General features: G+C 32.1%; 2 protein-coding genes across 5 annotated transcripts in view; one reads left to right on the forward strand and one right to left on the reverse strand.

The window, feature by feature from the left end:
* The window catches only part of LOC126889761 (pickpocket protein 28-like), a 49,969-nt gene extending 29,202 nt beyond the window's left edge, over positions 1-20,767 (forward strand). The window contains exons 7-9 of the mRNA XM_050658334.1: positions 802-1,018; positions 17,495-17,780; positions 20,409-20,767. Of these exons, the coding sequence (XP_050514291.1) occupies positions 802-1,018; positions 17,495-17,780; positions 20,409-20,634 (729 nt within the window). The 3' untranslated portion in view covers positions 20,635-20,767. The remainder of the gene's footprint in view (positions 1-801; positions 1,019-17,494; positions 17,781-20,408) is intronic.
* Positions 20,768-23,357: 2,590 nt separating this feature from the next.
* LOC126889763 (lipase 3-like) overlaps positions 23,358-26,756 on the reverse strand; it is a 175,025-nt gene continuing 171,626 nt past the window's right edge. For all 4 annotated transcript variants that reach the window (XM_050658338.1, XM_050658341.1, XM_050658340.1 and 1 more), the window contains exon 5: positions 23,358-25,418. In XM_050658338.1, coding sequence (XP_050514295.1) covers positions 24,975-25,418 — 444 coding nt within the window. In that variant the 3' untranslated portion in view covers positions 23,358-24,974. The remainder of the gene's footprint in view (positions 25,419-26,756) is intronic.

Genomic DNA, 26,756 nt, shown 5'->3' on the forward strand with positions numbered 1-26,756 from the left:
GTGCTTTTTTATATATAGCTCCACCAAGGGTGATTTTAAGGGTTGAAATATTATGATAGTATATATTAAAGCATAAAACATAATAACCGTACTTTACCATATACAAATATGTGGTGGATTTGACAAATATTCAAATATCTCGATAAAAACTGACTTTTGAAAAAAGTACTAAGAGGCAAAAAAGTTTTTAAAAACTTGTGTTTAACAAATGGCTCTACAATAATAATTAAATTGGAACGTACACAAAAGTTTGGGGGGTTTAAAGGAACCAAACCCCCATAAAATTTTTATGGGGTGTCCAAATTTCATTATAATTTTTTCTTAAAATACTACTGCCATAAGAATACCACATGTCCATTTTCAATAAAAAATATCTAATTGTTTTCGATATATTGAAAAAAATCAATTTTCATTTTGTAACTTCAAAGGGCTGTAACTTTTTTTCCGTGCACATTTGTACTAAGGTAAGTTAGGTTCAATCAAACTATTTTTGGTCCCAAAATATGCGATTAAATTTATGACCTGTATTTTGTTACACCCTGTGTACATTGTAAATTATGATTTGGGAGTGCTCCTAGTAGCATTTAACGTGTCTTGCTGTGTTTATTTCTACTGCATCTTGATTGTAAATTTAGTATAGTTTTATAATTCTTCTTAAATAGGCAGCTTGGTTTCGTTTCTATTCAGAGGTGTATATGTAGCCCCACTGAAGGCGTCTGGAGAGACTGAAACAGATGTATGGGGAAGGTGGATCATCTCTGAACAGAAATGAAACATAAGCTGCTTTTAACATGGTTTTAGGTACCTTTAAACGAAGTTGTCCTTGCTGCTATTCGTCCAGAGATGATAACCACAGACAGTTCAGTGCAACTATACAATCCATATAAGAGGGAATGCTTCTTTCCAACTGAAAAGAAACTGAAGTATTTTAAATTATATACAGGCAGAAACTGTGCACTGGAGTGTCTAACTAACTACACATTATACCACTGTGGATGCGTAAACTATTTTATGCCAAGTGAGTTACATAACTCTTATATTATAAGACATCTTATATTAACTAAAATGTAACTTAAACCTTATATCATTGTACCTCCATCTTCAAAATGTATACAGTCGGAAAAATGAAAGAATACCCATGAACGAACATATTATAAAACACGCTGTATTTTCCTGTCACCGTGTCACAAAGAAAATTGCCCAGCGCAAGTACATGTAATAATTATTATTACATGTACTTGCGCTGGCCAATTTTTTGTATGACAGGGTGACAGGAAAATACAGCGTGTTTTATATGTTCGTTCATGGGTATTCTTTCATTTTTCCTACTGTAAGTACCAAAACTACCGGGACTCAAATTTATCTGTTTGTCCTTCGTGTAGTGTATTTGTTAGATATAGGATAATTTAAGTTGCCACGAATCAGACAATAAATGACATTCAAGGATACCTTCCTTTTGTTGACGAAATGCTCCTGAAGGTGGTCTAGGAGCGAAAGTATACTTGGGCAAGATTAAATAAAATTTAGTGCTCGATATCTGCCTTTTATTTCCTAAAATTCATATATTCGAGCATTCAATCACCTCCTATTTTAATTCTTATATCATTTAAGGAATTTTCAACACATGAATGTAATTATTGTTTTTTTTACCATTCCTTCATCCATCTGCATTTATTTTTCTTCGTCGTTTTCAAAGCTACAACTATTGCAATAGCCACACAACTCGCTGTCTTTTTATCTCACATGTAGATAGCACAATATCCAGCCGGAAACTGTAGGTGTAGGTTGAACCTACTAATATTATTGTACAATATACTGACGTTAATATTGACCGTTTAGGGGCCGCTATATACAAAATTTTTCAGGCAATATCATGGTTGTAGGTTAATTTTTACAATCTCTTCTTCCTCTTCAGCTTGTTTGCATCCACTCCTGGACAAACGCCTCCACATGAGCTCTTCATGGATTGGTAGCGGGTAGGTACCCTCTATGATCCCGATAGAGGGTAGACTTGCTTCAGGGATTTAACGTTCCTGCCCACGCGAGCTCCTGCTTTTTCCTCCACTCCCCACTTAAAGGATACCAGGCCCAAACTCCATTATTATCCTACCCTAAACCCCAAATTCCTTCCCTATATCCCCCCACACTCGCCAACCTATCTTGCCAGCCTGGCGAGTTATGGCTGACTCACCCCAAATGAGTTTTAAAACAACAGGATTTGGTCAACAGGTGTGTGCTCAATCCAGCACCTCTAAGGAGGATAGCCTCATGGAAGCTGGGGTAGGCAAAAACTCAATAAAACACCGAAAGCAACATATTTTTACAATAGCATCTTTTTAACATCTATTGAAAATAGTATTCTTAGTAGACGAGGGACTGAAGCACTAAACCTACCAATTTTCCTCAGGAATCGCTAGGCAACTTTTGGCATTCAATCCGGAAAACTGTTATTACAGTTTGTGAACAAAGTTCGTGGTGGTAGAATAAAAATTACAATTTGTGCATAAGGAAAATGCATTTCCAAAGTGCATACAAAATGAATATTTGGAAAAAACTCCAAAAAAAAACTAGGAGAATATTAACAGGAATGAATTCAATGTTGTTATTTTGAGGTTTTCGACGTGGCTGAATGAAAATATGATAAAGACGATGGTCCTGGAGGTATGTGGCATCCTATTTGGACCTGTTCTCCTGTAGATTTATGATAATTTTATTCTAAATCAGCTGACAGTCATTACTCGGGGTTTTTTTGAGGTCGCTCTTCGTTTGCAATTTGTTTGCAATTTAACAGGTAAAAATTGTAGTAGGTCCAATTGCATGAATATGGAGAACTATCGTTAAAATAAACAATAATAAAATATTTGTTAAAAGTAGAAAACTAAAGTATCGACAAAATAACTTATAGTAGGGGTAACAATGTACAGGAAATAAGGTGCCGCATAGGAAAGGCAAGAACGATCTTTAACAAAATGGGCGCCATCTTCAAAAGCCACAACATATCTCTAGATACAAAATTGAGGAATTTGAGAAGTTAGGTTTTCTCTGTATTGTTGTACACAGCGGAGGCGTGGACGCTTACAGACACCACTATTAAAAAACTTGAAGCATTTGAGATGTGGCTTTATAGAAGAATGCAGAGAATATCATGGACAGCAAGGATCACAAACAAGGAAGTTTTAAGAAGAATGAAGAAGTAATCGGAGATTGTGTTTACCAATAGACGCATAAAATTGCAGTATGTGGGACACGTTATGAGAAATCAGTAGCGTTACTTCTTGCTGCAGGCCTTATTGCAAGGTAAATTCAAAAGTAAGCGAGGACCCGCTAGATGGAGAATATCATGGCTGCGGAATTTGAGACCATGGTTTAAAGAAATCTCAATGAAACTGTTTCGAGCCGCAGCGAGCAAGGTTATGATTGCCAATATGATTTCCAACATCCGAAACGGATAGGAGCCAGAAGAAGAAGAAGTGGAGGCAAGTATGCTAAATTTGCAGTTACTCGAGATTTATGGGACCTATTGTACCCCAGGCTGTGGGTGAAAAAACGTGATATAATTCAGGAATTTTTGAAACCTATCAGATGTTGTAAAGGACGATGCCAGGAATAACTTCTACTAAAATGTAACCAAAAATATTGTGAGCTTTTTTTTTTAATTACGATTTTCATTTGTTAAATTTGCAATTTTTATTGATTTTTAATTTTGTAGCTTAGGATATTGATTTTAGACAAAAACTTTTTAATATAAAGTTGTAGTAAATTAAAAAACCTACAATTTGAGGTACGGTAAGTTTATTGCAAAACAGCCTGCGAAAAGTCCAAAATGGCCGTTTTTTACAATTGCATTATTTATTGTACAAATAATTTTTTTTTATTTTTTTAAAGTTTTACAATGAAGATCTTTGGATTCCAAACATAAAAAAAATAAAGCCAGATTAACGAATTTGTTGCTAAGATAATATAAATTGTTTATCCCAGGAGGTCAAATGTCGAAGGCTATAACTTTTTGAAAAAAAATCGTAGAAAGTTGGTGAAACATCATATCTCCTTCGAAAGAGTTATATTTTCATATTCTGATGTAAATAAATACGTAAAACATTTTTAAACCTCGAATTTTTGGATTTGAAAATAAGGGGGCAAATTTCGTTAAAAACATTTAGAGCTGAAGCGGCCCTGTACATCCTATGAGTTTTTAACTTACATATTATTGTTGCTGAAGATGAAACGAAGATTTATAAAAAAATTAAAAATTTCTACGACCAACTGAAGCCGAGATAACTTTTGGGTTTGAAAATAAGGGTGCAAATTTCGTTAAAAACATTTAGAGCTGAGGAGGCCCTGTATATCCTATGAGTTTCTAACTTACAGATTATTGTTGCTAAAGACGAAACGAAGATTTATAAAAAAATTAAAATTTTCTACAACCAACTGAAGCCGAGATAATTGTTTTTTTTTTCTTAAATCATAGTGCCTTTATTTATAACAATTAAGAATTTATTTTACCGTCATTGACTAAACAAAGACTTATATTATCTTAAAATGAAAATTATTATAAAATAGAATTACATTTAATTATTAAAATTTTTTTTTAAATCGGTGCTTTTGCAAGCGGCCGAATTTTGCAAATCGCCCGGCTCGCTTTAAATCCGCGCGCTCGGAAATTTTTTACGTAACTTGTATTAAATTTTGACATAAAATAACTTAATAATATTACCATTATAATATACAGTCTATTTACCACTGTATTTGTTTTTCTTGATAATCTTTTATATGTGAAATCCAAAAAGAATAGTCACTACAAGAAGAAAAAGTGTTATATTGTATATTATAGTAAGAAGGAACATTATTATTATTATATTTATATAACAATGAAAAAATTAAAATATAGTTATATATTTCATATATATGTATCATTTTTGTAATATTATTTCTTCAGAAATGATATTTCACATATAAAAGTTTATCAAGAAAAACAAATACAGTGGTAAATAGACTGTATATTATAATGGTAATATTATTAAATTGTTTTCTCTCAAAATTTAATACAAGCTACGTAAAAATTTTTCGACCGCGCGGATTTGAAGCGAGCCAAAAGCGATTTGCAAAATACGGCCGCTCCCAAAAGCACCGATTTTAAAAATAATTTTTAATAATTAAATGTAATTATATTTTATAATAATTTTTATTTTAACATAATATAAGTCTTTCTTTAGTCAATGACTGTAAAATAATTTCTTAATTGTTATAAATAAAGGCACTACGACCCAAGAAAAAAAAACAATTATCTTGGCTTCAGTTGGTTGTAAAAATTTTTTATTTTTTTATAAATCTTCGTTTTGTCTTCAGCAACAATAATCAGTAAGTAAGAAACTCATAGGATGTACAGGGCCGCTTCAGCTCTAAATGTTTATAACGAAATATGCCCCCTTATTTTCAAACCCAAAAATTATCTCGGCTTCAGTTGATCGTAGAAATTTTTTATGTTTTTATAAATCTTTGTTTCATCTTTAGCAACAATAATCTGTAAGTTAAAAACTCATAGGATGTACAGGGCCGCTTCAGCTCTAAATGTTTATAACGAAATTTGCCCCCTTATTTTCAAACCCAAAAATTAGAGGTTTAAAAATGTTTTACGCATTTATTTACATCAGAATATGAAAATATAACTCTTTAGAAGCAGATTAGATGTTTCACCAACTCTCTACGATTTTTTTTCAAAAAGTTATAGCTTTCGACATTTGACCTCTTGGGATAAACAATTTATAATATCTAAGCAACAAATTCGTTAATCTGGCTTTACAATTTTTTTTATGTTTGGAATTGAAAGATCTTCATTTAAAGCTTTAAAAAATAATAAAAATTATTTGTACAATAAATAATGCAATTGTAAAAAACGGGCATTTTGGACCTTTCGCAGGCTGTTTTGCAATAACCAATTAACCAAATTAAACTTACCGTACCTCAAATTGTAGGTTTTTTAATGTTGTGAAGATTAGGTCCTAAAACCAAAAAAAGGTAAGTTTTTCATTTTAGTGGGGACTTTCCATTTTTTAATTTAATTTTCTATTTCCAACAACCGTCTTTTTCTGATTATAGCGCCATCTATCCATAATTCGAAAAAATGTCTCGAATAAAAGTTACTTATTTTTACGTAAGGAATCTAAATCTGCAATAATAAATAGGACTAGGGATGGGAAAAACCTACCGGTTATAACCGAAAACCGGTTTTTTTACTCTGCAACAATCGGTTTTTCCGGTTGTTTTTTTGTCCCAGTTATAAACGGTATTTTCTTTTTAGAGTAATAACCGGTGAAAAACCGGATAAGTTACTATCTCTGGAAAAAATATTGAATCCAGAGAAAAAATGGGGAAATTTTTCACCCCGAGTGCGCGGTGGTTAAATTTTAAGCTGACCGAAACCGATTTGGCGACACTGATGACTAATTTCTATTTTCGATTCCGGTTGGGTACGATCCCAATGCTGTTTATATGTCGATTGATTATCTTGGTATCGATACATTCTTTCGATAGTATCTATATTTATATTGATTTGAATGGAGTATCACAAACTAAAGTGCAATGTTTGTAACCTAATGGGTATTGGCTATTGCTTAAAAAAACCGAAAACCGGTTTTTGGAATAACCGGCTTTTTGGACGGTTATAACCGCCAGCTTAAAACGTAAGAAATAAAACCCGGTATAACCGAAAACCGGTGTTTTGTCAAAAACCGGCATGCCTAAATAGGACTCCTATTTAAGATTTTACAGTGACCCCCTACCCACCTCCGTGGGGTGTCGTACCTATTTGGTGTCATTTGATAGATTTTTCAAAAATATTGAATACGTGTATTTTTCAGGTTTTCGATCTGATGTTCATTTCGAGAAATATCTCTGGGTACTTATATAAAATTTTAAATTTACCCCTCACCCCTCTCCGTCCGTGGGAGGTCGTGTTTGGTATCATTCGATAGATTTTGGAAAAATATTGAACACGTATTTTTTAATTTTTTGATCTGACATTTATTCCGTGAAATATTCACTTTTTCGTGAAACATTGTTACTCGCCAATTTCCTTACACTCCACTCAAATAGTCAGATTTTTGAAATATTTCGGACCCCCTTAACGAACTCCCCTGTATTAAAAGCCAATATATGGTAGGGGTACCTTTACAGGGTACAAGGTTTCTCCCCATGTGATTTTCTGACACGCTCGAGTAACTGCAAAAATCCCCGCTTGGGCTACCCTACCACTACATATTACGGCTTATTTCCTTCCAATAAAAATAGTAAATTCATTTTTAACTTTCTTTAAAAATTGCTTCTAATAATAAAAATGTGTTATTCATTATTTCCTTTTTATTTGCAACAGTACATAGGCTATTGATAATATTCAAAATAAGATAGCTAAAAGGAACTACAACGTTAACGTGGTTTTATTATTTCATATGGTCAATGGACATCTATATATGAAAAAACCGCGGAGTGCTACCATTTAAAGGGGTGCGTTTTTGAGAAATGGGTGAATTAGTCCCTGGGCACAGGTTACATTAGGGTGAGTTCTATGCACTTTTGGTACAAAAATATCTACATAAAAATTGTTTCTGGTTAAATTTCGTATCTAAATATCATTATTTAAAGTCAATGATACTTTTTTTACAAAAATATATTCAAAAGAAAAAGCACAAAGAAACCCAAAAGAAAGAAATTCTGTTTTTTGTCCCATAACTTTTTTCCACGAGGATATAGGTATAGACATTGCTTTACAGATAGAAGACCTACATGTTTCTTCTTTAAAATGTTGTTTAGTAGAGGTAATTAGGATTTATAGTTTTCGAAATATGATTTTTTAAAGTTCGCCACTCACAGCAATTTTGGGCAATTTTCCTTGTTATTTCGCAAATATTGTTCTGTAACTTTTTCCTACGCAACTTTAGGTATATGCAATGGTACACGTAATAGGAATAGAAATCAATTACCTTTAAAATGGTCTAATGTATAACGTTGTACGACTTTTTTTAAAGAGATTATGGTTTTTCAAGTTTTTATACTTTTAACGATTTTTGTGGAAAACGTATTGAGGTTGAATTGTCAAACTTGACGCTTATAAATAGAACACTAACAACTGTACGGAAATATCATTTCCTTACAGTAAGGAAATGACATTTCCTTACAGTAAGGAAGTCCTGACTTTTTCTTCAAGAAATTTTGACAGGAATGTCAAAATTTCCTGGCGATTTGCGGAAAATATCTATTATTTTTTACATTTTTTACGATTATTTTTGAAATTTCTCATTATATCTTTTTTTCTTCTACATTTAGGTACATATTATATTACATAATAAAAAACCTTATTTTGTTTACTTTAAAATGGTGTATTACAAAAAATTATAGGATTATTTTTGAATAAGATATTATTTTTCAAAATGTAATAAGTACTTGCAACGATTTTTGATTTTAGGATTATTTTTTAAATTTCTCATTATAACTTTTTTTTCTTGTACATGAATATACTATATATTGCTCAATAAAGAGGGTTTACTTTCTGTTCTTTAAAATGGTGTATCATCTATATTTAATTAATTGAAACCGAGTGATTCTTTGATATTTTTTTACCTGTATTATTTAAAATTATTTCTTTTACCAAAATTACATAAACATTAGTCTTAGAAAACATCATTTTAGTTAAAATTATTTAAACGTTGACATTTAAAAAATTTTCAAAATCAAAGTCCATCTCTTCGTTAGCATTAGTTTCAATATCTTCCTCTGACACCTCAGTTATCTTAGAGTTCCCAAAATTAGTACCCATGCACATGCACCCTTTGCAGAATATTGAACAGCTAATTCCTATCCTAGAACCGCAGTTTTTTTACATCCTTTGGTACATTTACATGCTATTTTTTCAAGAAAAGCTTGTGGTGCAGGAGCTTTGACGATATATATTGGAATTATTCCATATTTTGAAGTTTGCCCGGCCGAGTCAAGTGGATCCAAAGTATTACCTATAAAAAATGAGATTCAATCATAACACACAGTCATATAAAAAAAGTTATAATGAGAAATTTAAAAAATAATCCCAAAATCAAAAATCGTTGCAAGTATTATTACATTTTGAAAAAGCATATTTTATTCAAAAATAATCCTAGAATTTCTTATAATACACCATTTTAAAGTAAACAGAATAAGCTTTCTTTTTTATTATATAATATAAACCTAAATGTAGAAAAAAAAGTTATATTGGGAAATTTAAAAAATAATCGTAAAAAATATAAAAACTCGTTAAAAGTATAAAATCTTGAAAAAGAAATACAACATTATTCAGCAGAACATTTTAAAGGTAATTGATTTCTATTCCTCTTACATGTACCATTGAATATGCCTAAAGTTACGTAGAAAAAAGTTACAGAACAATATTTGCGAAATAACAAGGAAAATTTCCCAAAATTGCTGTGAGTGGCGAATTTTGAAAAATCATATTTCGAAAACTGTAAATCCTAATGGCCTCTACTAAACACCATTTTAAAGAGAAAATATGTAAGTTTTTTTTCTGTGAAGCAATGTCTATACCTATATCCCCGTGGACAAAAGTTATGGGACAAAAAACAAAATTTCTTTCTTTTGGGTTTCTTTGTGCTTTTTCTTTTGAATATCTTTTTGTAAAAAAAAGTATCTTTGACTTTAAAAAGTTATATTTAGATAGGAAATTTAACTAGGAACAATTTTTATGTAGACGTGTTTGTACCAAAAGTGTATACAACTCACCCTAATGTAACCTGTGCCCAGGGACTAATTTACCCATTTCTCAAAAACGCAACCCTTTAAATGGTAGCACTCCGCGGTTTTTTCATATATAGAGATTCATTGACCATATCAAATAATAAAACCCCGTTAACGTTGTAGTTCCTTTGTATAGTACATAATCAATAGCCTAACATTAAATATCAGTTTATCTCTATATTTCTATTTGAATTGACTTCTTTAATAATCATTTTTCATCTTGTCTTCCGTAAAACTGCTTACTCATACTTCGGCAGGTTTTATTTAGTACATCGCAAAATTTCAATTTTCTGTTGATTTTGCGAATTCATCCATTAACATAAAGATTAAATCCCGATTTCCAGGAAGTGCAAGGTAGTGATTTTTCTAGGAACTGAACTTGACGTTTACTGAAACAGGAAAGCGGGAAATTTATGGTTTGTCTTTCTGTCCTTTACCTTCAATCGGGTTTAGTTATACAGACTGGAACTAAAGTTTTACAGATATAGTTCTTTCACTCTAACTTTTCTCATGCATGGAATTATTCACGAATTGCTTTTTATATTTAGTCTCTTTTTTTACTCATGGAAATTAGTATTAGTACGAGATCCGAATAGGAGGTCAAAATGTACCATCTGCTTGCCGGATGAAACATTTTTTTATTAAATTTCATACATAGATAAATATTTCTAGCATGGGTTGCCTATCAAAATCGTGTCATAGCTATCCTTAAGGGGAGGCAGAAGGGGTTGAAATCAATATTCCAGACACATTTTTTTAAAGTATGGTAGAATTATTTTAAATTGGAAAAGACTGTAAGACTTGTACACACTTCTAAATAGGTCAAAACGGCAAACAGGTGTATGTTTTCAAAAAACTTTTGATAGTGTGTAAAAAATATATATCAGCTAAGTACTTCCAACACATAACGTGCCATCATCAGAGCTTCCTAAAAGGACATATTTAAGATAAGATTTTTTTCTTATAAAAAATGAGTGAAAAACTTACGTCCTCTTAAAATACCTTCATAGAAGAGCCATTGCTTAACAACACAACAAAAAACATGAATACTGGGCAAAAGCCACAGATATAGGGTAATAACCCTTTACAGTGAATAGAATCACATCTAAATTCTTTTATTAATTTATAAAGACAACATGGCTGAGTCAGACCATTTTGAGCCCACGTGAACAGCACATCAGCTGAGGAAGACTGTCATTTCTTAAAATGGTAAAGAAGGAACTACAATCTTATGCAACCTCTATATAAATATTAATTAAAAAAAAATACAATATAGCAAAAATTTTAAATAACATTCCTAACTTAAAACTTTCATTTAAATGCAAAGATAACATCAAGTCAATTTTCTCTCATACTAAAGACAAAATTAAAAAAACTTCAAAAAGTGGCATTTATAAATTGTCATGTGGTGAATGCCCTGTGACTTACGTGGGTAGAACGATGCGACCTTTGGATACTCGTATCAAAGAGCATCTGTCAAAGATCGATAAATCTAGCTTTGGTCATCATTTACATGCATCGAAACATAGCTTTAGTCCACAAAGAGATAGTAGGATCTTACACAGCATACCTAATAATAACTATACCAAAATGAATCTACTAGAAGATCTAGAAATAAGTAGAGAAATGAAAAGAAACCCTCAAAACTGTGTTAACACCCAGATTCAATTAAATTGTAAATTTGATCCTATTTTTAAGAAATTTCTTTAATAATTTTGGTTTAGTATACAGTATACCCAACAATTTATGAAAGTTTTTTGAACATTACTTTTAGGTATTCTTGAGTTTTCGTTAATTTTTTACATATTTTTAAACAAATAAATATTTGTTATTTGTCTGAATTAATCAATAGATACGATTTTTTAAAATTTTTTTTTAAATAACAGCTTTCGAACTCTGAGCTTGTCAAATGATATTTCTCCTAGGTCTGATTTCATCTAACTTTTTCTACACTTGGTCGAACTATAACAGTTTTGTTTTTGGGAGAATTTTGATAACTTATAATATACACGTTAACATTTCACTTCAATAGTAATAATAGTAATCTTTTGAAAATTTAACTTTAAAATTTAGTATCTTAACTTTAAATTCATTTAACCTATACATGGCTTTTTAGTCATTTTCAATTTTTTAATTAATATTTATGAATATAGAGGTCGCATAAAATTGTAGTTCCTTCTTTACCATTTTAATAAATGACAGTCTTCCTCAGCTGCAGCGGGATTACGAACACTCGATGCGAGATCGCAAAACGAACCGTAGGCAAACTCGATGCGAATACGCATCGAAGCCAAAAAGTGATTACGAACTGGGTTCGAGTAGACTGTCAGAAAATCATCGGCAATTTTCGTATTTTTGAACCTACGGGATAATATTTCGAACAAATGGAATGATTGCACGTTATATGCCAAGATTTCTCTCATTAACCTCAATAATTATTACAATAGAATATAAAATAAAGTTTTTATTACATATTTAATTGTTATAAACGTTTATTTTATATTCTAAGGATGGTACAGTGATAACGTGTACCTAGATATAAAAATATATGATTTTCGAACTTGAGTAGAATTTGAGATTAATTATGATTTTTTACCGTTATTAAAGATTAAATGGCCAGGGAAAGATGGGATACGTTATATAAAAATATTACTAAAGGTCGTAATGGTCACTGCTAACTACCTATTCACTTCATCGAATTCTGTCTCAGAGCTTTCCTTCACATATTTTTAAAGTAGGAATAAGTATTAGAGAACTTCTGTCCGTGTAATGAGTGTAATAACACCTCACTGGGAGATTTAAACAATATATTTTTTTAACGTTCAAAACATGAGAATTATTATCAAAGCCGTATAATCTAAATATCGTTTGATTAACGATTTACATTATTTTTAAATTGAAAAAATCAAAGTATGAAGTAAGTAGGTTATGTCATTATGTATTCACTTTTCTTAATTTTTATACTTGGACCGGCAAGAGAGAAAGCGTTATAGGAGATCAGCGATCTATCAGAGAGAGATAGATAGTTCGAGTTGGCAACTCGACAGGGTCGTAGGTATCGAGCAGTGCCTTCGAGTTGACTCGCATCGACAACGTAGGGAAAGAGGTTTTGTAATCACTCCTTACGGTAAACATGGCGGATACGATGCGTATCGAGTGTACGTAATCCGGGCCCTGATCTGCTGTTCACGTGGGCTCAAAATGGTCTGACTCAGCCATGTTGTCTTTATAAATTAATAAAAGAATTTAGATGTGATTCTATTCACTGTAAAGGGTTATTACCCTATATCTGTGGCTTTTGCCCAGTATTCATGTTTTTTGTTGTGTTGTTAAGCAATTGCTCTTCTATGAAGGTATTTTAAGAGGACGTAAGTTTTTCACTCATTTTTTATAAGAAAAAAATCTTATCTTAAATATGTCCTTTTAGGAAGCTCTGATGATGGCACGTTATGTGTTGAAAGTACTTAGCTGATATAAAATATATTTTTTACACACTATCAAAAGTTTTTTGAAAACATACACCTGTTTGCCGTTTTGACCAGAATTATTTTATTTTTAAATTAAATTAAAGGCATATTCAGTACAATTCATAGATTACTCAAGAAAAAATTCAAGGAAAAATACTGAAGAATAAGCCAACGGTGGCAAATTTCTGAAAGACACCTCAAAATATAATGAATTTTGCGCTGGATATCAGAACTCTCAGTGAATCATGGTAAACAAAAAATTCAAAAAGATTTTATTAGATTATAAGTTTCTCGAGGTAACGCTGTCAAGTTTATTTTCTTCTTCTTCTTTGAGTGCCTCTCCTATCGGAGATTGGATATCATTAGGGCGATTCTAATTTTATTTACTGCTGTTTTGAACAATTCGTTAGTGGTACAGCCAAACCACTCTCTCAAATTTCTCATCCAGGACATTCTTCTACGGCCTGGATTTCTTCGTCCTTGGATTTTTCCTTGCATTATATTTTGTAGGAATGTGTACTTTTGTCCCCTCATCAGGTGGCCTAAGTATTCAAGTTTTCTCTTTTTTATATTCAGTAGAACTTCTGGCTCGTTATTTATTCTGCGTATTACTCCTTCATTTGTAATTTTATCCACCCAACTTGTTCTTAGTATACGGCGGTAGCACCACATCTCAAAGCTTTCAAGATTTTTAATATTTCTCTGTTTAAGAGTCCATGACTCAACACCGTAGACTCAACACCAAGTTTTTTTTAGTTTTATCTAATTTTGACTTTTTGATATCACTCAGGAATCTAAACAAAGATTTTTTTGCAAAAAAAGGTGAAAATCAACATATTTATTATTGTTAAACAAAAAATAAGCATAATGCAAAAAGATCTTGACAGCGTTACCTCAAGGAATGTCTATAGGAAATATACAAAATTTAAGGTGAGTTGGTCAAGTAGTTTTTGAGTTACAATGTCTACAGCCTGAAAAAAGCAGTTTTGATAAAAACTCGTTTAAAGTATTGTCAACATTTATTTTCAATTTCTTTTTTGTCTGTCAAATGGTAAAGTAATGCACACCGAGATATGTTTTTAAATAACGGAGTAATTTACAAAAGAAAATAAGGACAGCTGTAGACCGTTTCTCACTACACTAAAGCGCGTTGACACGAACTTGCTATAAAACGAGTCGAAGGTAGGGAGGTAGGAAGATAGTGTTAAATAGCCCTAAATTCGATTTGATTTGCAGCAGGTTCGGGCCAGCACGCTTGAACGTAGTGAACAACGGTCAACAGCTGTTTTTATTTTTTTTGTAAATTACTCCGCGATTCAAAAAGATATTCCGGTGTGCATCATTTTACGATTTGAAAGACAAAACAGAAATTGAAAATAAAAGTTGACAATACTTTAAACTCGTTTTCCTCAAAACTCCTTTTTTCAAAGGCTGTAGACATTGTATCTCAAAAACTACTTGACCGACCCACCTGGAATTTTGTATATATTTTCTTTAGACATTCCTTGAGGTAAAGCTGTTGAGATATTTTTTGTTGTATGCTTATTTTTCACCCCTTTTTTACCAAAAAATTCGTTGTTTTGACTTCTGAGTGGTATCAAAAAGTCAAAATTAAATAAAACTAAAAAAACTTGACAGAGTTACCTCGAGAAACTCATAAGCTAATAAAAATTTTTTGAATTTTTTGTTTAACATGATTCAATGATGAGTTCTGATGTCCACCGCAAAATTCATTATATTTTGAGGTGTCTTTTAAAAACTTGCCACCGTTGGCTTATTTTTCAGTATTTTTCCTTGAATTTTTTCTTGAGTAATCTATGAATTGTACTGAATATGCCTATTTAATTTAAAAATAAAATAATTCTATCATACTTTAAAAAAAATGTGTCTGGAATATTGATTTCAACCATTTCGGCCTCCCCTTAAGGATAGCTATGACACGGTTTTGATAGGCAACCCATGCTAGAAATATTTGTCTATGTATAAAATTTAATAGAAAAAATGTTTCATTCGGCAAGCAGATGGTACATTTTGACCTCCTAGCCGCGTGTCCTTAGAAACCTTCTTCTTCTTCTTAAAATGCCGTCTCCTCAATGGAGGTTGGCTACTACAATTGCAAACTCTTCTCTCTCTTCAGCTGTTCTTATTGTCCATTGTCGGATATGTCTGAGCCACGATAGTCTTTTCCTTCCTAGTCCCCTCCTTCCCTCGATCTTTCCTTTCACTATAAGTTTAGCATATTGGTACTTATTATTTCTCAGTATGTAGCCTAGGTAGGATGTTTTTCTAACTTTCACTGTGTTAAAAAGTTCTCTTGCCTTGACTATTCTATGCAGAACTTCTTCGTTTGGGATATGCGATGTTCATGAAATTTTGAGGATTCTCCAGTAGATCCACATTTCAAAGGCCTCCAACTTATTTACGGTTGATGTTTTAAGAGTCCATGTCTCAACTGCATACAGAAGAGTCGAGCAGACGTAGCATTTGGATAAACGTCGTCCGATTTAGAGTTTTATTCGAGAATCACAAAGCAGTTTTTTGATTTTTTCGAAAGATTTTTTGGCCTGTTCTATTCTCGATCTTATTTCTAGATCAGGATTTAGGCTGCTATCGATTCAACATCCCAGGTACTTAAATCTATTGACCTGTTCAAAATATGCCCATTTATTGTGCAAGGTTGAGGTACGTTTTGTTTTTTTCGGATTGACATCACTTTGGTTGTTTAATGTTTATTTTCATACCTAATTGCTCACAGGTCGAGTTGGTCTTGTCGATGAGTAGTTGTAGAGCCAAGTCGGAATCCGCAATCATCACCGCATCATCGGCGTATCTGATGCTGTTGATATTTGCGCCATTCACCTTAACTCCATCCTTGGAATCATCCAGTGCCTCTTTAAATAGAAACTCTGAGTAAAGATCAATCAGCAGAGGCAACAGAACACATCCCTGTCTAACTCTCCTCCTAATTTCTACTTCTGCGGATGTAGAAACCACAATAAGTTAAACAAGGATGAACAATACGCTATGCCTTTGATACCTTGTTTACTGTGAATTTTGGCGTTTATTATTTTGAGTGACAGTGACAGTAGCACATTTGTCGTGTTTGATTGATTTGAATATGTTTTTTATTTGGCTTACCAGGTGTACCACTCAAACTGTGACTTTTTCTCAATGTTCGCGGGATCCTGTGGAATATTTTAGCAATTATAAAATACCGAAATTAAAACCCAACTATAGCCTCATGTTTTCTTTATATTGTATTTTCTAATTTCTTCGCTTATGTTGGATAATAAAAATGTTAGGTACTTTAACAACTAGCCTTGTTTTTCGTCAATACAGGGTGTTTTAAATAGGTATGGAAAACTTTTAAGCGGTAATTCTGCATGAAAAAAATATGACAGTTTGCTTTATAAACGTATGTCCTCAAATGCTTAGTTACTGAGGTAGAGTGTGTTGAATTTTTTCTTACAAACTGACCATTTATTTATTGCTCTAAAACCGGTTAAGATATATAAATGAAATTTGGTGGGTTTTATGAGGTAGTTATTGCGCATTTTTTATATACAATTAGGAATTTAATATTCACCACTGGCGCTCATACGGGTACTATGACCCTTAGTTGCGCCAATGGTGAACATAAAATTCTTAAATATATGCAAAAAATGCACAATAACTACTTTTAAAAACCCACCAAATTCTATTTGTATATCTCAACCGGTTTTAGAGCAATAATTGTATCGTCAGTATTTAAAAAAACTTTCAATGCCCCCTATTTCGGAAACAAAGCATTTTCGGGCAGGCGTGTATAAAACAAGCTGTCATTATTTTTCCATGCAGAATTACCTCTTAAAGTTTCCCATACTTGACCCATACTTATTTAATACACACTTTATTGGCAAAAAAAAACAAGGCTAGTTGTTAGAGTACCTAACATTTTTATAATCCAACATAAGCGAATGAATAAAAAAAACAGAATGTTAAGAAAACATGTGGGTATAGTTGGGTTTTAATTTCAATATTTTATAAATGCTAGAATATTCCACAGGGTGACGTGAACTTTGAAAAAAAAACATAGTTTGTTTGGTACATCGGTTATACAATGATAATTTAGCTGTCTAACAACAATAATATTACAGCGATATTGTAAAAGAATAAGGCTGTAATATGCTAAAAAAAAATTACTCAAGTTTTTGTTTTCTTTATACATTTGTTTGTCTAAAACGATAATTATCAACTGAAATTTATTTTAGGAGAAAATACAACAAACATTTGTGGAATCGAAAGCTTAAATTGTATGAGAAACGCGGAATTGAGATACGAACTGGGAGAACTTAGATCAAAAATGAGTAAAACCAGTACAAACTCCAACAGTACAAGACGTCAGCGATACAGAAAAACGATTAAATTAAATTGTGATTGCATGCCGATGTGTTCTGATCTAACCTATAACGTAGAAACCTCTCAGAGCTATTGGGAATGGGCGGAAACCTTAAAAGCTGAGACCAAAAATGGAACTATATTATATGGTGTCGATAAGTATGTATGATTCATTTTTTTGTTAGTGATACAGTGATGAGTGCGCTAAGAACCGGCAAGTAACGCAAAAGATATAAAACATAATATTATGTACGTTGTAAAATAAACGTAAATAGTCGATGTTTCTCTTATACCGGAAGGTGTCGAGGTGTTTTATTTACTCGTGATTTTCCTCTATTCTTCAATATTTCCTTCACACTTGTATTCCAGATTTGCCTTGGCCGGCTTCTCCTGTTTTTCCGTATGGGCCTCGCTTCCCATTTCATTCTAACCTGTCTGTTGTCATTCATTCTAAATAAGTGTCCAGTCCATTTTAATTTCTTTTCATGAATTTTTCCTTTAATATTTTTACTTTTAATTCTCTTCTAATATTGTCACTGCGTCTTTTATCAGTTCTCCTAGCTCCCACGACTTTTCTTAAAGACCTCATTTCCGCAGCTTGCAATCTCTTTTCTTGTTTTTCGTTCAATACCCAATTCTCTGCTCCATATATAGTGGTAGGTACGTAAATTATTTTAAATATTACCATTTTGGTTTTCCTTGTTATTTCCTTTTTATTTAAGAAGTTTTTTATACATGGAATGATATTATATTCTTGTGGCTGCTTTTATTCTATTTCTAATTTCATCTTCTTTTGTCCCCTTCTTATTTAAAATTATTCCAAGGTATTTAAATGTCTCTAGCTGTTCTATTTTGTTGCCTTCAATTTCAATATTTAAGTTAACTTTTGTTTTCTCTATATGTATTATCAGGTTGTAATTTTTTACTTCTTTCTCCCAGATTTTTATATTTTCTTCCACAGCTTTTTCAATTCTTGTCACAATATCATCTACAAATACACAGCCTTCGATTTTTATTTGTTGTAGATTTCTGTATCCTATGGTATATTTTTTTGTTTTTGGCCAGCAGTTTTTAATTACTTCTTCAATTACACATATAAACAGTAGTGGGTTCAATACCCCTCCTGGTCTGACTCCGTCGTTATTCGTAAATTTGCTCTATATAAGATTTCCTGTTCTTACCTGATTTATGGTGTTGCAATACAAACTGTGGATTATGGTTATCAGCTCCATATCTACTCCCTTATTTGTCAAGCTTTGCCATATTTCTTCTCTCTTCACCATGTCATTTGCCATATTCCCTCTCTGCTCACCATGTCAAAATATTTTTTCTTATCTAGGAATCCCAAATATATCGTTTCATCTTTTAGTATTGCTTTTTCAATGATCTGCTAGAGTGAAGATATGATCCTGGACCATATTTACGTTGTAAAATAAAAAGAGATGAAACTAGTACAAGGAAATTATCAATATAAACCTATAAATTTACATTAAATTACCACTATCGATAGTTTCCCACCTTTAGACGTTACCTTAAGACCTAGTTGACCTCAGTCACAATTATACGTATGGCGTCAAAGAATAACATTTTTTTTAATTGCGCATAAAGTAAAAACTGATTGAAGACAATTTGAACATTTGAATTCTAAGTGTATTACAATATGTTTCAATTCGTCAGGTTTCTCTTGTGCAACCCCGGAACAGTGAAAAACATGAAGAACAGCCACTCAATCGTTACAAACACATTAAAACTTTGTTCATGGCGTGGGTTTTTTTTTTCACCCAACCATTACGGCTGACGAGGAATAGTTGAATGACCTTTTTTTCCTGTTCAGGGGTTGCACAAGAGAGACAACTGAAACATATATTGTAATACACTCAGAATTCTAATGTTCAACAAGATGCCTACGACTCTAAGTAGTGGTACTTCTTTTTATATACATTAACCATTAGCTTCGATGATGACAATTTTGTCGAAATAAAATACTTTTACACACTTTAATTTACAATTTTTTCACTTCCTTTATTCAGTCAAGTGTTAGGCATACCAAAAAATGTATTAATAGCAAGCTGAAAATTTATAAATTGCTTAACGGTGTGTAGTCGGACAAACTTTGATGTACGGGAACAGTGGAACAGGGGAAGTTTTAATTGTGGAACAGGTTGCAGGTTTCGAACGTCAGACTACGAAAACATCCCATGTATTTTGTCGGACAGAACTTCCAATTGATTTGTTACCCTTTCAATTAACTCTCATGCAAAAATCAGACTGCTATTTACCACCAACATAATTCCTGTCATTTGACATGTTCTACCGTTCTACGTGTCGGACTTATTAAAGCGCCCAACATATTGGTCGGACAAAGATTTTTTTATATATTATATAAAGTTTGCAATTGAATAAACTTAAAAACAACCTACTAGTTTTCACAATCATAAACTTGTCAGTATGACACGTTCCACAATTAAAATCACGTTCCACAATTAAAACTTTCCCTGTTTCAGTGTTTCCATACATCAAAATTTGTCCGACTGGACACCGTTAAGCTCTTAACAAATTTTCAGCTTGCTATTATTCAACTTTTTTTTGGTACGCGGGATCCAGGCCTATGTCTTTCAACCAAAACATATTATAATTATGTTTGCCAGCTTTTGCGTTATTTTTCCGGTTGTTAGCGCACTCATCACTGTATATTTGAGCTATCAGGTTTGGCATATGGTACACTCAATATTGATCCACTCTGTAAAAGGCGAAAGCGTTATAAAAAATAATGAAAATCTGTTTTAGCCACTACGTATCCAAACTCATTCTATTCTTCAAATCCTCGCAGTTTATTACATCAGAGAGGCACGAATTGTACGGCCCCACGGACTTTTTGGCGAATTTCGGCGGATTACTAGGACTCTTTACGGGATTTTCGATTCTCTCCCTCATGGAAGCCATTTATTTTTTGACAGTCCGGCTATGCTGCAATTCCAGACTTTATGGTTATTGGGCAGGACCCGAAAAGTAAAACATTTCAATTTATATTGAAATTTTGTGTTTACCCATTTAAAATCTCTACTTTATTTCATAATAAAAATTTTATCGTAAAATAACATATATGGATTGTGTGGTTAAATTCTATGGATACTGATCTTTTGACCCAAATAAACATTCATAAAAATATAACTTTATTTTTATTTCAATCCGATATGACTTAAATTAAATGTAATATATGTACTAGTTTAAGAAAATAATTCGACATAAAATAACCGTTAAATAATCGTTAAAAACAAGTAAAACTCTTGCACCAAACAGTTAATCCGTGTGTGAAACCGGCATATGTGTTGGCGAGACGCAGATAAAAACAGTGGCCAAACAGGACTTTGGTAAGACTTTTTATGAATTTATAATATTGTCTGAATCATCATAATCGCCCAATAAATTTCCACTTGAACCAGCAGCCTAAAAAACATGCAGTCGACGAAACTGAAATTAAATTAATATGTTAATTAATAATTAATATTTGTGGTTCAACTAGTACCTCCAGTCTGATTTAAATTATTGTCGCTATTATTTTATAGGCCACATCTAGGAGCGATATCGAAATTGCCAGGGCCACCTTCATAAAGATGATAAAATTCTTCTACAACAGAGATATAAGCATCCCTCTACGATTAAGAATGCTAAGAGGCTACGTATTTAACACGCTATTATACGGTGTAGAGGCCTGGACTCTCAAACAGAACAACATAAAAAATATTGAAAGTTTCGAGATGTGGTGCTACCGTCGAATACTGAAGATAAGTTAAGTTGAAAGAATAAAAAATCTTGAAGTAATACGAAGGATAGGAAGAGACCCATAAATTTTGTTAACGATAAAACGAAGAAAACTCGAGTATTTGGGTCACCTGATGAGAGGTCATAAATACGCATTACTTCAAAATATAATGCAAGGAAAAATAGAAGGAAAACGGAATCCAGGCCGTAGAAGAATGTCATGGATGCGGAATTTGAGAGAGTGGTTTGGCTGCACCACTAATGAACTTTTTAGGTCAGCTGTAAACAAAGTCAGGGTAGCCTTGATGATTTTCAATCTCCGATAGGAGTGGCACAAGAAGAAGAAGGAGCGATATTCCCTGATCGTTTTTACACTCTGCCTCATCGCCATCCTTTAAAATTGGTATTATTGTTGCTTTTTCCCAATCGTTCGGCATCTCCTCGTCTTTCCATATGTCCAAAATTACTTCATACAGTTTACGTTTTATCTCTCTGTCGGCATATTTAATATTTTCAATTGCTATTCCATTCTGTCCGCCGCTCTTACTGTTTTTCTTGCTGCTTAAGATGTTTTCTAATTCTTCTTCTGTTGATTCCTATACTTCAATATCGTCTGGTACTAATTCATGCCATTCTTCTTCCCCTGGGTTTTCGTTTAGCATTTCATAGAAATATTCTCTCCATCTCTTTTTTATTTTTTCTTCTTCGCCTAATATCTTTTTCATGACATATTTTCTCTTTATGTGCATGTAACTCAAGAATTTCATACGACTAACAAAAAAATGGATATGTAAAATATTTCCTCAGTTCGTTTCAGTCAAAGGATATTTTATGCTTGATCGACTTCGAATATTTCTAATTAGAGATAATTGCCTGCTGGCTAAAATTCTCGATTCGTTGCCTCCCTTATGAATGTTCAAATGTGCACGTGGAAATTCTCTAAAACGTACTTTTCCCAAATGGATGAAACCCCACGATTATATCAGATCAAAGGGCTAATTCAAATTAATCCAGATTTAAGAGACGTCTTCGACTCTGTGGGGTATTTAAAAATAAAAGGATCTGACCTGACATTCAACCTGCATAAATAGAAAAATGTGGATGTAGTCCAGTCAATGAGAGTAAAAATAAGATATTACCTCTGATTTCTATCGTTCTTCTTCTTTAACCTTTGTCGAGCGGCATAGGTACAATTGTAACTTTTGAGTTTTTAAATTTTGATAACTTTTTTTGCTAAAGAGATAGAGACTTGAAATTTTGTGAGATCTCTACATTTATCGAGTAGATTATGTGAGCCAAATATAACAAAGAAAACTTTGTTCAGTTCCCAGCAGACGGCTTAAATTCTTCCTACCCCCATAAACGACGGCATAGGTACATTTGTACCTTGTATTTTTTTAATAAATGTCATAAAAAATTAATACATATTGTATTTAAATAATAGTTTATTTGAACCAAAATTAAAAAATGAATGTTAGTGTGGATTTTCGCAACATACAAGTCCTTTTTGGACAAAGAATGTCCGTCACACACAGGTAGAAAACATACTACCCAACTTTTTTTCGTTTTAGGCTGTTTTTTTCGTTCGTTTCGACAAACATGGTAACTTCCTGTTACTGAAGTAGATCCACGAATGCTGTGAGATACATGAGGAGTATCTCACAGTATGTGGTCTCCCTGTCTTTCGTTTGTATGTCTATGGTCTCCACTCTGTAATAATTTTATTCCATCTTTCGTCTTTTTGTCAATGGTATGACCGGCGAATTTCCATTTTAGTTTAGCTGTTTGACGAGTAGCATCCTTAAGTTTTGTGATATTTCTTACCCAGGAATTCCTTTTTCTATCTGACAATCTTATGTTGATCATTTGTCTTTCCATTGATCTTTATGTTTTCGCAATTCTGTACATATTCGCTTTTGTGAATGTCCATGTTTGACATCCATATGTGAGGACCGGAAGAATAAAAGTCACAGATTAAAACTTTAAAATATTTATTTGAGTCAATATCTAACAATTTTTTTTTCATTTAATCGAAGGAATTTTTATATTTTTCAATATTAAGTACAATATAGATTTCATACGAAAATGTATCTTAAATGTATCTCAAAATAATTAAAATTCACAATACAATACAAATTAAAACGTAACACAGTCACTGCTTCTAAAAACATTATAGTCCAGGGTAATAAGGTTTTTTCCATGACACTTCAACAGCCAAGGTACTGAATCGTTTTCTTGACAGGAAATACAAATTATAACTATTTCCTGCGTAGGATCTGGCGGCCATTTTTATTTATAAACAATTTAGTGTCAAAAAACGGTATTTTTTTCTTTTTTTCGAATCAATGGAAAACAGCGAAACTTATGGTTTTTTAGTACAAACAGCTTCTAGAGCATGAAAAAAGCTTTCAAATGGCTTATTACAAGTTTAATATACTCATTTATTTTTAATATAATTGCGCGAAAAAAGGTAGAAATTGCAAAAAAATGAATTTCTCAATAACTATTGTAAAAATTAGTGTACAGCTTTGAAATTTTTGTCAAATGAGAGTTATTTGGTGATTAATATGTGACAAAAATTTCAAAGCGATTCATTCAATTGTTTAAATTTTATTCAAATTGTTTATCCCAGAGATCTTTTTTGCAATAACTTAAGTCAAAAAAATTATGTTACAACTATTCTAGGTGTCAAATGAAAGAGCATGAGCTTAATTTTCAAGTTAGTTTAAAAAAAGTCAATAAAAAATGCATTTATTAGTAATACATAATTACGTAAAATTATCGTCAATTTTTCCTTATATATTATTTATTTTCTTATATAATAAATTATATATATTTATTACAATTTTTTATCAATTATTATAATACATAACATTACTTGGAAGTTGAGCACCTAAAACATAGTAAAAAAATATTTTTTTTTTGAAAAAAGTTACTCAAAAAGTTCATGAGGAAAAATTGATGATACTTTTGAATAATTATTTATTGCTAGTAAATGCATGCTTTATTCACTTTTTTAAACCAATTTGAAAGTTTAGCTCATGCTCTTTCATTTGATACCTGTAGAACGGTTCTAACATAATTTTTTTCTGACTTATTACAAAAAAAGCTTGCTGGGATAAACAATTTGACTAAAATTTAAACAATTGAATGAATTGCTTTGAAATTTTTGTTACCTATTGAGCATCAAAAAACCCTCATTTGACAAAAATTTCAAAGATGTAGACTAATTTTTACAATAGTTATTGAGAAATTAATTTTTTTGCAATTTCGATCATTTTTAGTAATAATATTAACAATAAATGAGTATATCAAACTTTGTAATACGCCCTTTTTAACCTTTTTCCATGCTCTCGAAGATGTTTGTACTAAAAAACCATCAGTTTCACTGTCTTTCATTGATTTGAAAAAAAAGGAAAAAGGCTCTTGACACTAAATTGTTTATAAATAAAAATGGCCGCCAGATCCTACGCAGCAAATAGTTACAATTTGTTCTTACAGGTATTACCTGTCTAAAAAACACTTCAGTACCCTGGCTGTTGAATTGTCATGAACAGGATATATTTTTGCCTTATTACCCTGGCCTGTTAATTAATTTTCTGTAAGGATCTTGGCAACTAGCGGATAGATGGTCTTTGGAGCATCTTTGCCAAAGAGGTAGTCAAGATGATTACAATTTTCTAGCGGAGCCTCAATCTTTACCACATTTGCGTTGACAAGTCCTTTCGCCAACCTTTCAACATCTTTAGGAGAGGACATCCAATCGTTTTTACTGAAGATCAAAGTGATGCTGGCCCTGATTTTCTCCAATTCATAATCTGGTGGTGTGAGACGGCCCATGTAAATTTTGTTATTTTTCAAGAGCCCGAAATCATATCTGCAGAATCTGTGGGACTTGATTTCTTGTCCATAATGAACGAGTTGACGGGTTGCAGCTCCAGCTGGGTAATATGCCCTAATGATTGGAATTTCTTTGGTGCTCATTTGTTTGTCATTAAATCCACTCATTAGAAACAATGCGTTCTTGCATATTATCTGTAAAAATAAGAAATGTTAATTATGAAATAAGAAACAAAAAAAAAAGAATGTGTGTACTTTGTACGCACGTAAGAAGTTATACTTCTATTATATGATTTCTTAAAAATAAATATACTTTAAACAGTTTGTTTTAATTTTTTTAAACACCAAACTAATTTTGTGCTTGCCGCTTTCAAAAAAATAAGAAAAGTATAGGATTGCTCCGTATTCGAACTCATGACCTCTCGATCTCTAGCCGAATGCTATACCAAATACGCTACGAGGACTGTGTCTGTATCGGTTCGGATGTACCTAATGACAATTCACGGTAACAAACAGACAAGGTGAAGTATAATAAATATACTATAAAATGTTTTAATAATACTCATCTTACTCCTGACGAAGACAAATCCAAAGACACAAAAATTATAATAAATATATTTACTAAAAACACTAATTAATCGAGGCATTGAAGCACAAAAATAGGCCTTACTGTCGATTTTTGGCGCAGTAAGACGGATTTTAATGCGGATTGGTGCGTTGGATTCGTGAGAATGTCAGAAAATTTTGTGAACTAATGTAATGAATAAGAAATCTGAAATTGTACTTGTGCATAAGAAAAATGCATTTCAAAAGTGCACTTTGAAATAGGCAATTATTATAAATTTGAAACTCGGTAAATAGTTGGCAACATCCCGATTAATTATTTTAATTATTTTTAATCATTTTTTAAGTTCATATAATAGTCTAAGATGTCAATAACCATTAATAATGAACAAAAAAATTTTCCTTATGGGCAGTCGAACCAAGTACTAACACGTTCGTAACTAGATACACATACCGCTAGCCTACGCAGACACTTGCTATACACGGGCGATATTAGGTATAAAAAAAAACAAATAGGTAAGTTAAAATTGTAAAGAAAATTACTACACACTTAAATGTATTATAAAATTAATATATTCCTAAATTTTAGAAGAAACATTCGTAAATAGGTACATTTATACAAAACATTCGTAAACACAAAAGCATGTAGGTACCTGCACATATAATAATTGCCTATTTCAAAATGCACTTGTGAAATGCATTTTTCTTATGCACAAATGTAATTTGAGATTTCTTATTCATTACATTAGTTCACAAAATTTCCTGACATTCTCACCAATCTGCATTAAAATCCATCTTACTGCAAAAAAAATCGACACTTCAATCCTTCAATGCCTCGACTAAATATATTCTTTTCACACCTTTAGCAACTAAACGCCATACTATCTGTGTGCGCATGCGTGCAGTATTATGAAATTTTACTCTCAATCGCGCCTAAAGAAGTATAACTTCAAAAATTTAGAAACAACT

This window comes from Diabrotica virgifera, chromosome 8 (assembly GCF_917563875.1).
Source record: "Diabrotica virgifera virgifera chromosome 8, PGI_DIABVI_V3a".
Taxonomy (NCBI): Eukaryota; Metazoa; Arthropoda; class Insecta; order Coleoptera; family Chrysomelidae; genus Diabrotica; species Diabrotica virgifera.